The 13,393-nt window shown below is 44.3% G+C and overlaps 1 protein-coding gene and 1 long non-coding RNA gene across 2 annotated transcripts; both read right to left on the bottom strand.

Moving 5' to 3' along the window:
• Positions 1-6,338: 6,338 nt before the first annotated feature.
• Positions 6,339-7,824, bottom strand: LOC124028696. The gene is made up of 4 exons (XR_006837633.1): positions 7,770-7,824; positions 7,298-7,411; positions 7,027-7,127; positions 6,339-6,820 (listed from the first exon to the last, which is right to left on the bottom strand). It is a non-coding gene; the product is annotated as an uncharacterized LOC124028696 (long non-coding RNA).
• A 19-nt stretch (positions 7,825-7,843) lies between these two features.
• On the bottom strand, positions 7,844-13,297 carry LOC124028693 (rho GTPase-activating protein 19-like; the record flags this gene model as incomplete). Its single annotated transcript, XM_046340689.1, is given in 8 exon segments — positions 7,844-7,882; positions 8,034-8,237; positions 10,012-10,077; positions 10,591-10,677; positions 12,663-12,688; positions 12,691-12,780; positions 12,783-12,890; positions 13,088-13,297. Coding segments are annotated over 8 exon segments (830 nt in total), but the record flags the coding sequence as incomplete, so codon positions are not given.
• Positions 13,298-13,393: the final 96 nt, after the last annotated feature.

The following is a 13,393-nucleotide window of genomic DNA, read 5'->3' as shown; positions in this document are numbered from 1 at the left end:
TCTCTCCTCTCTGCTGTACAGTGATCTCTCTCTCTCCTCTCTGCTGTACAGTGATCTCTCTCTCTCCTCTCTGCTGTACAGTGATCTCTCTCTCTCCTCTCTGCTGTACAATACTCCTCTTCCCTTCAGCTTTCATTGACTCATTGTGCTCTCTGCCTGTAGAAGAGGGAACAGTGAACGACCAAAAACAAGGACTCTCACCCTCCCTCTCTCTCAGCAATCATCCATCAAAAGGTTCTACAAATAATAGCTGAGAGACTCCTCCCACACAACACCCCCTCAAGCCACACACACACAGGCACACACCTCCCAGAACCCTGTGTGAACTCACATCCATTCTTTCTCTCCTGGCAGCAGCAGTAGTAGTGAGAGCCACTTCCAGTGACAGTAGCCTGTCTCCCTTCCTGTGCTGCCCGCTTTTGGTCTCCTCCCCAGGGGGAACACAGCCCGAGGCTGCATGGGCCTGGATGTAGAGGGGGGGATATCATACTCTCACAATTATCTCTATTTTTCCTCTACCATGGAATGGTGGCTTCGATAAACGTTTCATGTAGTTAACTGTATAAATGATTTGTATTACTGTATTTAGTTACTCTATTGCAGGATTGGAAAGTGGTTGGTTTCTTTTGACTGGCACCAATGGATGCTCCCTGCTGGACAAAGAGCCTGCTTTTAATTCATAATAAGGATCATGAGTCTTTGAAATTCAAACGAGGGGACAGGTTTTTAATTTAGTGTGTATATAACTACCAGATACCAAACCCTCTAGAATTCAATATTACATACATGATTCTGTCTTTTTCTCTATTATGTTAGTCCATCCCATGGTCTGTAGTCTGTTTGATTTCACAAGGCTACTCTCCTCTCACACGCAAAACAAACACAGTAAACTTTATCGAATACAAACTGGCCACGGGGAAAACGCGCCACAGCGGCTCTATTGTGCATGATGAATAGAATGAGTCACTGCACCCAGACCGACAACAAAGAGAGAACCTCGATGTTTACATGCGCTGGAAGGACCCCGTTTGAGCTCCTAATACAACATTAGGTTTCTGAGTGCGCGGGGACGCCGGTGGGTCGCTTTTAATTTCATCAGAGGCGCGTCTGAATTGATCGCGCGCTGGAAGGGGAGCAGATGCGACGCAAAGGGGCGCAAGGTAGAGCGCGCAGAGAGCCTTAATGTGCGCTAGGTTCAATCTTACTGCGTTTCCGCTTCGCTCGGCAGAGTTAACGGTGAATCGAAGAGACAGGTTGGAATTAAGAAAAAACCGCTCAATTTCTACAATGAACAATTACGAAAACGGCAATATCAATGGCACCGTTCGCCTGCGGTAGTCAAATACGCGTGGGGCGTCTGCGGAAAAATCATCAGGACTATGAATATCACAACCAATGTTTACATTATAGACCGTTATGAGATAATTACATACATAAGGAGGTGGTTCCCTGGAATATGAATTGCTTCTGATATTAACCTACCCCAAACAAGAACAGGATAGGCCTATACTACAAAATATCAAGAATATAGGCTCAAGCTGCTATAAATTACTCCTTCAATTGCATGTGCGTTCTAAACAGACAAGGCAATGGAAACCTGACTTCCGTGACAGCTGGGCAGGTGAAATCATACTTCATATTCTTTCAAAAACGGCCTATTTAAGAGTAGACTGCATTGTAAGTCGCTCTGGATAAGAGCGTCTGCTAAATGACGTAAATGTACATTTAAAGTGCATGCATAACACACTCAATAAGTATGTAGTGGTCTATAGCAGGGTTTCCCAAACTCGGTCCTGGGTCCCCCGCTGGGTACACGTTTCGGTCTATGCCTTAGCACCACACCGCTTCCTTAGTCAATGACTCGGGATGCCACCTAGTGGATGTTTAAGAAAGGTGCAGCAGTGTATGTAACATTTTATGTTCTGCAGTGAGACTTTCCACATGTAGAAAAATAGTTTTAATCCATAGCACCAGTAGTAAATCAATGCATCTATTTGACAGGGTAATAAAAACAAGCATCTTATTTTACACAACAAAAACACAACAGGTGAAGGTAGGCTAAAATGTCCTTACATTAAAAGGCACTGACTGACTGGTAACAGGTTTATATGAACAGAGGAAGATGCATGGTAGGAAATCTAGGCAGCAATGTGAGATTACAGTCTACTATGTTTATTATAGTAGACATTAATGTAACTCCATGCCTGCGTCTCAAATTGCACCCCATGTAGTGCACTACTTCTGACCAGGGCACAGAGCTCTGCTCCAAAGTAGTGCACTATATAGGGAATAGGGCCCTGTTCTAAAGTAGTGCACTATATAGGGAATAGGGCCCTGTTCTAAAGTAGTGCACTATAGGGAAGAGGGCCCTGGTCTAAAGTAGTGCGCTGTACAGGGAATAGGGCCCTGTTCTAAAGTAGTGCACTATATAGGGAATAGGGTTCCATTTGGGACACAGACAACAGGGCAGAATGAAAATGAACAAAAATAAACAAGTAGTACTGTACAGTTGATGTGTCAACATTTAAGACCATGGTCAACATTGGCTGACAAAACCAAAGACTTTCAACATACACACGTTAACACAAAAATGATAAGGGAGATTAAAAGATAATGCCCACATGTATCCTGTAATCTAGAACTGACTCACATCATAAAGATGATCGCAAAATAGCAAGACTCAGTGTGTATCAACCACTAATGGCCAGATGACCTTTTCAGCTTTTCAAAATGACACGTAAAAAAAAAATGTGTTGGGCCTTGATTGTCTGAAAACCTTCAGGTAACAGAGAGAAAAGCGGGGACAAACTACCATGTAAAATAGGTAGGCTACTTGACCAGCACAGATAAAATAACAAGAGTAAAAAACAAATCCACCTTGATAACCTCAGCACAAGCTTCTAGTGTCTTTCATTTCATGTGTAGAAAAACACACGCATCTCTTTAAAACTTACCACAAACCCATTCTCACACATTCCCCATTAACACTTCCTCAAAAAAAAAAACAGTCCCATTAAAACCAACGTCATGTCATGTTCATTAGGGTACACTACACAATCTTTTCAAAACATTCTGCAACGGAAAGTGAAAATAAGGGTTCCTTATTGGACAATGTCCAGGTAGTCCCTCCCAGTTTGAATCCATCCTGTTCTATTTGGTGCCTAATGAACATGACCCAGAACAAAATGTCCCAATCCACGCTCAATAAAGAAGACTTGTATCAGACTGGGCAACACTGAAGGTACTGTAAGAGAATCCTCTATCGACACCGTCACTACAAATGTCCCTCTCCAACAAAGCAAAAACCATCTCAGACTTCCAGAAAATCTTTCAACAACGTTAGCGTCCCAACCAATATCCACCCAAATCCCATTCCAGTTAAAAAAAAATACAATTATAATCACATCATTGTACTATCAAACCTCAAAAGGCCAAACCAGGCAGGTGAAATATGACATTGTACACATTGAGGAGTTCAAATCAGTTAATAAACAAATCTCAGACAATAAAAAGAAAGTCGTCCCAAAATGAAGCCCTACCTAAAAGTCGTCCCAAAATGAAGCCCTACCTAAAAGTCGTCCCAAAATGAAGCCCTACCTACATCTCTCCCAAACACGAATACCATTACAGAAAGGTTGGTTTGTTCAGCTCGTATTTCTTCATCATCATCCAATATGTATCGACCTGTATTTGTATGATATAGATTCAAGAAAACCCAGAGCCAGTGTTTCTCCAACACCACCACATGCACTACTATAAAGTGTAGTGCACTACTTTTGGCCAAGAGTCCACTATATAGGGAACGGGGGCGTCATTTGAGCTAACAGACAGTATCAGTAAACCCACTGGCCTTTAGACACCATGAGAGCTGTGGGGTATTCCAGAAAGCAGGGTTAATACATCAGCCAGATAACTTTGATTAACAGCCTTTGCCTCATATCTCTTGATTTCCTGGTTGATTAAAATCATCTACATTTGTATAATAGTCGTTTCTGTTGTTGTTGAGTCATTTCAAACCATTTCAAGCATTTTGGGTCAGTTTGCTGGCTAACTCATTGATCAAGCTTTTTGGAAAAGGCCCCAGACGAATGTGACTGGTGCTAATCAGCATTTTGTAGGAGGATATAATCATCCCATCAGTGTGCTGTGTGTAGGGCAACCATTTGGGACTTCAAATATTAGTACAATTAGAAACACATTTTCAGATGAGTAGTACAAACACCAGATTCAGAAAACACAAACAAGATACTTACATATTGTACAATATAGGCTCAGCTAGCTAGCGGTCATGTAGGCTCAGCTAGCGGTCAACTGTAAAAGTATCTATGTAGGCTCAGCTAGCGGTCAACTGTAAAAATCTATGTAGGCTCAGCTAGCGGTCAACTGAGTATCTATGTAGGCTCAGCTAGCGGTCAACTGTAAAAGTATCTATGTAGGCTCAGCTAGCGGTCAGTATCTAGGCTCAGCTAGCGGTCAACTGTAAAAGTATCTATGTAGGCTCAGCTAGCGGTCAATGATAACAGTATCTATGTAGGCTCAGCTAGCGGTCAACTGTAAAAGAATCTATGTAGGCTCAGCTAGCGGTCAACTGTAAAAGTATCTATGTAGGCTCAGCTAGCGGTCAACTGTAAAAGTATCTATGTAGGCTCAGCTAGCGGTCAACTGTAAAAGTATCTATGTAGGCTCAGCTAGCGGTCAACTGTAAAAGTATCTATGTAGGCTCAGCTAGCGGTCAACTGTAAAAGTATCTATGTAGGCTCAGCTAGCGGTCAACTGTAAAAGTCAAGGCTGATAACAGTATCTATGTAGGCTCAGCTAGCGGTCAACTGTAAAAGTATCTATGTCAGGCTCAGCTAGTGGTACTGTAAAATATCTATGTAGGCTCAGCTCAGCTAATCGGCTCAACGTCAACTGTAAAAGTATCTATGTAGGCTCAGCTAGCGGTCAACTGTAAAAGAATCTATGTAGACTAGCGGTCAACTGTAAAAGTATCTATGTAGCTCAGCTAGCGGTCAACTGTAAAAGTATCTATGTAGGCTCAGCAGCTAGCGGTCAACTGTAAAAGTATCTATGTAGGCTCAGCTAGCGGTCAACTGTAAAAGTATCTATGTAGGCTCAGCTAGCGGTCAACTGTGATAAGGCTCAGCTATCTATGTAGGCTCAGCTAGCGGTCAACTGTAAAAGTATCTATGTAGGCTCAGCTAGTGGTCAACTGTAAAAGAATCTATGTAGGCTCAGCTAGCGGTCAACTGTAAAAAAGAGGCTCAGCTAGCGGTCAACTGTAAAAGTATCAGGCTCAGCTAGCGGTCAACTGTAAAAGTATCTAGGCTCGCTAGCGGTCAAGTATCTATGTAGGCTCAGCTCAGCTAGCGGTCAACTGTAAAAGTATCTAGGTCAGGCTCAGCTAGCTAGCGGTCAACTGTAAAAGTATCTATGTAGGCTCAGCTAGTGGCTGTAAAAGTATCAGGCTCAGCGGTCAACTGTAAAAGTATCTACGTAGGCTCAGCTAGCGGTCAACTGTAAAAGTATCTATGTAGGCTCAGCTAGCGGTCAACTGTAAAAGTATCTATGTAGGCTCAGCTAGCGGTCAACTGTAAAAGTATCTATGTAGGCTCAGCTAGCGGTCAACTGTAAAAGTATCTATGTAGGCTCAGCTAGCGGTCAACTGTAAAAGTATCTATGTAGGCTCAGCTAGTGGTCAACTGTAAAAGTAAAGGCTCAGCTCTATGTAGGCTCAGCTAGTGGTCAACTGTAAAAGTATCTATGTAGGCTCAGCTAGTGGTCAACTGTAAAAGTATCTATGTAGGCTCAGCTAGTGGTCAACTGTAATCAGTATCTATGTAGGCTCAGCTAGTGGTCATCTGTAAAAGTATCTATGTAGGCTCAGCTAGTGGTCAAGTGGTCAACTGTAACAGTATCTATGTAGGCTCAGCTAGTGGTCTATGTAGGCTCACTGTAAAAGTATCTAGGCTGTAGGCTCAGCTAGTGGTCAACTGTAACAGTATCTATGTAGGCTCAGCTAGTGGTCAACTGTAAAAATGTAGGCTCAGCTATGTAGGCTCAGCTAGTGGTCAACTGTAACAGTATCTATGTAGGCTCAGCTAGTGGTCAACTGTAACAGTATCTATGTAGGCTCAGCTAGTGGTCAACTGTAACAGTATCTATGTAGGCTCAGCTAGTGGTCAACTGTAAAAGTATCTATGTAGGCTCAGCTAGTGGTCAACTGTAAAAGTATCTATGTAGGCTCAGCTAGTGGTCAACTGTAACAGTATCTATGTAGGCTCAGCTAGTGGTCAACTGTAAAAGTATCTAACAAGTGGTCAACTGTATTAACAAAACTGTTTCAAGTTATGAGTGGCACTCAGACCCCAAACGGACCAAAGAAAGCTCCCTCCTGTCCCTGACTCCACACTTAACAGAGTTGGTCTTGTACTTTCCTGGGTTACGTCCCAATAATCTCTCCCCCTGAAGTGTGCACTCATTCACTACTCCCCACACAATGTAAAAGTCTTGGATTGTGTAGGCATGGGCTAGAAGGAGTTTCCATATGGGTATTCCAGTCATTTCCTTTCAAACACATTGAGGGAAGTGAACAAGTGCACACTTCAGGAGAAAGAAGAGATTATTGGGATGAAACCCATGTCTGGCTGGGGACTAATGTTGTATTCGTCACAGATTTAGAAATGTACAATATAGTTTACTTGATGAAAGAAGAAAAAAATGACAAAAAAATAACAAGTCCAGTGTTGCTAGTACCAATCCTCTACATGGACGTTTCTAGGGAGGGAGACCAACACATTCTGGAGATGGATGGAGAGTCCTGGAGGGAGACGGAGAGATCAAGAAGAAAAAGAGAAAGAATATGAATGAGACAAAATAGACAAAGTTCACAAGATGTGGCTGTATTGTAATGTTGAATGATGACATTGAAGTGTATCAGGAAAGACATACAACATACGCAAAACACATGTAAATGTCTATAGAAAAAGTGGGAATTGCCATGTTATCAATCCAAAAGCATCATACCTTTGATAGTTTGAGTCCCCTCTCTCTCTATTGAGGGCCATGCTGTCAGAGGCCTTGACCCCGACTGGAGTACTATTATTCACTGTCACCGGACCGTTCCCCTGGAGACGCACACACACACACACCCGCACGCACGCACGCACGCACGCACACGCACACACACACACACACACACACACACACACACACATGAACATCTAGAAAAAAAACAAGGAATCTGTGGACAAGGGAGTGTGTTTGTGTGGTCTCCTTGTCTGTCAATGTCGCTCACCGACTGCAGGACGACGTTCTCCTTTCCCAGCCGTCCCATCGCCGCAGCAACCATCTCCGGGGAGATCTGTCTACCCCGCCTCTCCAACGCCTGTTGGTCCCCCTTATGTCTCCTCTGTTTTCATTGGTTCATTTGATCAGGAGGGTAGGATAGTTGACAGAACAGTTATTTAACCTTTACTTTACCAGGAGTTTTTGTTTTTGTGATAATGTCATAGATAACTTTTTAATCTATAGAACGTAGAAATGCCCGTTTTCACTGGTGGTGCTTGGCATAATGAATAGGAGGTTGAAAAGGGAGGAATTGTCCTTAAAGATCCTCATATACAATAGACAGAACAGTTATGATGTAGCAGATTGTGACTACAACATACTAAGTTGGATACAAAGTAACACATTTACAAAATACATCAACAAAGTATGTTGATTGGATATTACACTTGTAAGTGAAGTACACATAAACACAATGACACCTTGATGAATCCACCGAAGGAGCGGGAGCGGGGGTGTTTCTTGCTCTGGGCCGGGGGCTGATAGTTGTTGATGGGTGTCCCTGGGGCCAGGCCGGGGTGGTCTGTTTAGCAAGCTGCAGGAGGAGGAGAAAGAGATGTAGGATGAAGAGACAGGATACTGGGATTTAGCCAGTCATTCTAATCTACATGAAATGTGAAATCTGCCTCGTATGGAATATGGAGATGAGGACAGAGAATATTAAGAAGCAGTCCTGCAGTGAGTACCTGTCGTAGGAGTTTCTTCTTCTTGGCAGAGTTGGGCATGTTGTCATGGACGTGTCTGAACAGCTCCTTCAGGGACTCCTCTGTGTGGTGCTGCTGGCCCTGGGACGACGAGGAGGGGGACAGGTACTGAGACGGGTCAGCACAACACCTCTTCCAGGGAACAGGGGCAGGGAAACCAGTCACAGATGACAGGTCCATATCATCCTGGGGGGGGGGGTGAGAAAGGAGCTATTAGTTTCCATCACAACATGAGTCTATGGATACATACCAAATGCCACCCTATATAAAGTAGTATATATTCCCTATATAAAATAGTGCACTATAAAGGGAATAGGGTGCCACATGGGACAGAACCTATTTCAGCTTAGAGGGAGATTAGGTTGATCTACGCCCCTAAACCACAGCTAGACAGTGCAGCTAGACAAGTCCAAACCGCAGCTAGACAAGTCCAAACCCCAGCTAGACAAGTCCAAACCCCAGCTAGACAAGTCCAAACCCCAGCTAGACAAGTCCAAACCCAGCTAGACAAGACAAGTCCAAACCCCAGCTAGACAAGTCCAAACCCCAGCTAGACAAGTCCAAACCCCAGCTAGACAAGTCCAAACCCCAGCTAGACAAGTCCAAACCCCAGCTAGACAAGTCCAAACCCCAGCTAGACAAGTCCAAACCCCAGCTAGACAAGTCCAAACCCCAGCTAGACAAGTCCAAACCCCAGCACAAGTCCAAACCCCAGCTAGACAAGTCCAAACCCCAGCTAGACAAGTCCAAACCCCAGCTAGACAAGTCCAAACCGCAGCTAGACAAGTCCAAACCGCAGCTAGACAAGTCCAAACCGCAGCACAAGTCCAAACCGCAGCTAGACAAGTCCAAACCGCAGCTAGACAAGTCCAAACCCCAGCTAGACAAGTCCAAACCCCAGCTAGACAAGTCCAAACCCCAGCTAGACAAGTCCAAACCCCAGCTAGACAAGTCCAAACCGCAGCTAGACAAGTCCAAACCGCAGCTAGACAAGTCCAAACCGCAGCTAGACAAGTCCAAACCCCAGCTAGACAAGTCCAAACCGCAGCTAGACAAGTCCAAACCCCAGCTAGACAAGTCCAAACCCCAGCTAGACAAGTCCAAACCCCAGCTAGACAAGTCCAAACCCCAGCTAGACAAGTCCAAACCCCAGCTAGACAAGTCCAAACCCCAGCTAGACAAGTCCAAACCCCAGCTAGACAAGTCCAAACCCCAGCTAGACAAGTCCAAACCCCAGCTAGACAAGTCCAAACCCCAGCTAGACAAGTCCAAACCCCAGCTAGACAAGTCCAAACCCCAGCTAGACAAGTCCAAACCCCCAGCCAAACCGCAGCTAGACAAGTCCAAACCCCAGCTAGACAAGTCCAAACCCCAGCTAGACAAGTCCAAACCCCAGCTAGACAAGTCCATAGACAAGTCCAAGCCCCAGCTAGACAAGTCCAAACCCCAGCTAGACAAGTCCAAACCCCATAGACAAAGACAAGTCCAAACCCCAGCTAGACAAGTCCAAACCCCAGCTAGACAATCCAAACCCCAGCTAGACAAGTCCAAACCCCAGCTGGGACATTTATAGCACCTAGACAATCCTATAATAGGCCCTGGTAGATCTGAAAGGTGTAAACAAGTTGGGCAAAAGCTCCCCAGCATTCTGGTAAAGCTTACAGCTATACAGGGCCTGTATTCATAAAGCATCTCAGCTAGACAAGTCCAAACCCCATCTAGGACAAGTTTGGCCTAGACAGATTATAATGAATGGTCCAAACCCCAGCTAGATCTGAACCTCAAGATCAGCACTCCTGCTTTGAGATTCTTCATTCTGTAAACTATGCTTGCCTTGTTTGATCTAATATGGTCCAGATTTGTTTGAGAGAAGTGCAACATCATTTAATGGTATAGATGTCCTTTGTTTTGAGAAGTGCAACATCCTTTAAGCAGGTGTAAAAAGAGTCCTACTACTAACCTTGGTCTGCAGGGTCTTAGATCCTGTGAAGTGCATTCTGGCATGCTCCCTCATGTACATAGGAGCCTGAGTAGAGACACACACACTAAGTATCCATCACAACACACTAAACATAATGATTCTGTTTCTCCTCTGTGCTTGACACAAAACATTACCTTATTGTAGCCCATGTTCCCAGACCTTATAAAATAACACTGACAACTGGGCCGGTTTCCCAGACACAGTTGAAGCCAATAGTATGAGGTGTTCTCAATGGAGTGTTTTAGCCCAGTGTGGCATAGTACAAAGCAGGATTAATGAGTTAGCCAGCAAACTTTGAAAAGCAACCAGAAATAACTACAGACTTTCTAGTTTTAAAAAAGAAAGAAAAGCTAAACTTAGATATGTGTTTTTGTTTGTCAAATCAATTAGACCATGTTCATTTCAAGATTATCTTTAAAAAAAAATAAAAGGTTAACAGAATATTTAGGCAAATTAGCTGGCTAACTATTTGATCCTGCTTTATAGAAAGTACCCCTCTGGACTAGGCTTATTCTGGGTTGGGAAACTGGCCAAAAGTGTGAAGTTAGTCTCTCTGACCCTGAATAGTTTCTGGGAGTGTTTGATGAGGAAGGCCATGCCGTTGTTAAGCTTCTTCAGATTCTCCTGGAGGTCACTGGCCACCATCTGGATGAAACACACACAAATTACTGTAGAAGAATGAAAATCAATCAGTCAGAGGCAGCCTGGTGGTTAGAGCGTTGGACCAGTAACTGAAAAGTCCCTTGTTGAAATCCCAGAGTCGACAATGTGAAAAATGTGTTGATGTGCCTTGAGTAAAGCATAGCCCTAATTGCTCCAGGTGGCCGTTGATAATGGCAGACCCTGGTCGTGACCCCACTCTCCGAGGGTCTCGGGGGGGGATATGCAAAAGAATACATAATTCTAATGTAACACTACAAGTGTGAAATAAGACACATATAACCACCCACCTAATTATTTCTATTCACATCTAAATTTAATGCATTTTTATTTTATCACATTCCTGATCCTACAATTCTTAACACAGTGCATTGTGATGATAGACTGTTACCCGAACTGAACACTGAGCACAGAACACAATTCTGGGCCAGTGTGTATGTCTGAGGTTCTACTAGGCAAGCCAAGTGAATCAATCGTCATGACTACAGGACAGTATAGCCTATATTTAACAGTGTACAGTACTTACATACGGTGCATTCGGAAAGTATTCAGACCCCTTGACCTTTTCAACAAAATAAAATACACGACAGCCTTATTAAAAATAAATACATAAATAAATGAATGCCTAAGAAAAAAACAAGCTTTTAGAAATCTTGGGAAATGTGTAAATAAAACCCTCCTAGAAATATCACATTTACATAAGTATTCTTGGCACGACTGTATTTGGGAATTTTCTCCCAGTCTTCATGCAAATCCTCTCAAGCTCTGTAAGGTTGGATGGGAGCATCACTAAACAGCTATTTTCAGGTCTCTCCAGTGATGTTTGATCGGGTTCAAGCCCGGGCTACTCAAGGACATTCAGAGACTTGTCCCAAAGCCACTCCTGCATTGTCTTGGCTGTATGCTTAGGGTCATTGTCCTGTTGGAAGGTGAACCTTTGCCCCAGTCTGAGGTCCTGAGTGCTCTGGAGCAGGTTTTCATCAAGGATCTCTCTGTACTTTGCTCTGTTCATCTTTCCTCGATCCCGACTAGTCTCACAGTCCCTGCCACTGAAAACATCCCCACAACATGATGCTGCCACCACGATTCATCGTAGGGATGGTGCCAGGTTTCCTCCAGACATGACACTTGGCATTCAGGTCAAATAGTTTAATCTTGGTTTCATCAGTCCAGAGAATCTTGTTTGTCATGGTCTGAGTCTTTAGGTGCCTTTTGAAAACTGCAAGCGAGAGATGGTTGTCCTTCTGGAAGGTCATCCCATCTCCACAGAAGAACTCTGGAGCTCTGTCAGAGTGACCATTGGGTTCTTGGTCACTTCCCTGACCAATACCCCCCCCTGACTGCTCAGTTTGGTTATGAGTCTTGGTGGTTTCAAAATTATTCCATTTAAGAATGATGAAGACCACTGTGTTTTTGTTGGAACCTGGTACCCTGCCCAGCTCTGTGCCTCTCAGAGCTCTACAGACAATTCCTTTAACCTCATGGCTTGTTTTTGTTCTCTGACATGTACTATCAGCTGTGGGACCTGATATAGACAGGTGTGTGCCTTTAAAATCATGTCCAATCGATTGCATTTACCACAGGTGGACTCCCAATCAAGTTGTAGAAACATCTCAAGGATGATCAATGGAAACAGGATGCACCTGAGCTCAATTTCAACTCATAGCAAAGGGTCTGAATACTTAGGTATTATGACTACACAGCTGATTGAAATAAGGAAGTCATGGTCAAGCTGTGATGATCTAAATCCAGCTGTGCAGTGCTAGGACAACAAGCCTCAGGACAGAGTTTGGGAAACTCAGTCCACATGATAAAAAATGATCTGCATGGCTGATCAAAGCTTCGGACCTGTGCTTCCTGCCCTCAAAGTGCTCCTGAAGGTTTATGCTGGGTATCTGGGCTTGCTGCTGTCAACTGCCGATATAAAACGGGCTTTATAAAACACATTTGATTTGAGTTACAGTACATACATCTCTGGGCCACACGACGTGGGGGCAAACATGAGGGAAGCGAGGTTGAAGGCGGACATTTTGTTCTTGTCCTGCTGCTTGGCGGTGTGGTAGAGCAGGTCCAGGATCAGTTTGAGAGGCTGCGGTTGGCCTGGGGCAGCAGCAGGAAGAGGAGCTGTAAGGCCTCAATCTGGCGCTCCTTATCAGGTACTGACGTCTTGTTGCCTTGTTCATCAAACAGACTCATGTCTGGGGGAATAGAGGGAGAGAAGAGGGGAAGATGGGACAGAAACAGAACACAAGACACCTCAGTATGGGTCTCATGGGGTACAGGTGAACATCAATGACACTTGTTTTTGAGCGCCAGGGTGTGATTTTTTTGTAGGTTTTTGAAAACTAAAAAGTGCAACAGGAGAGAGAGTGGGGAGGGCCTCAGACAGGGGTACCTGCTATTTTGAGGTGAGCATGGAAGTGTTGGTGCGTGAGGAGGGGTTCAGGTAGCTCTCCCAGGAAGGTCTTGAGGAGGGTGGCCACGTCGTTGGGGTGGAAGCCCCCTGCCTCCAGGTCGATGTCTGCGCCACTGTTCAGCTGCTCCTTCAGGGCCTGCTGCCGCACACTGTTACCTGGCACCCTGAACAGACCCTCTACCTGCAGGTCTGATCAGCAATCAATCAAACAATCAATAAACCACCTAGCACCCTGAACAGACCCTCTACCTGCAGGTCTGATCAGCAATCAATCAAACAATCAAT

The sequence above is a fragment of the Oncorhynchus gorbuscha genome, unplaced genomic scaffold (assembly GCF_021184085.1).
Source record: "Oncorhynchus gorbuscha isolate QuinsamMale2020 ecotype Even-year unplaced genomic scaffold, OgorEven_v1.0 Un_scaffold_4688, whole genome shotgun sequence".
Taxonomy (NCBI): domain Eukaryota; kingdom Metazoa; phylum Chordata; class Actinopteri; order Salmoniformes; family Salmonidae; genus Oncorhynchus; species Oncorhynchus gorbuscha.
Note: the sequence above shows the minus strand (reverse complement) of the source record. Positions and strands in the feature narration are given on the sequence as shown.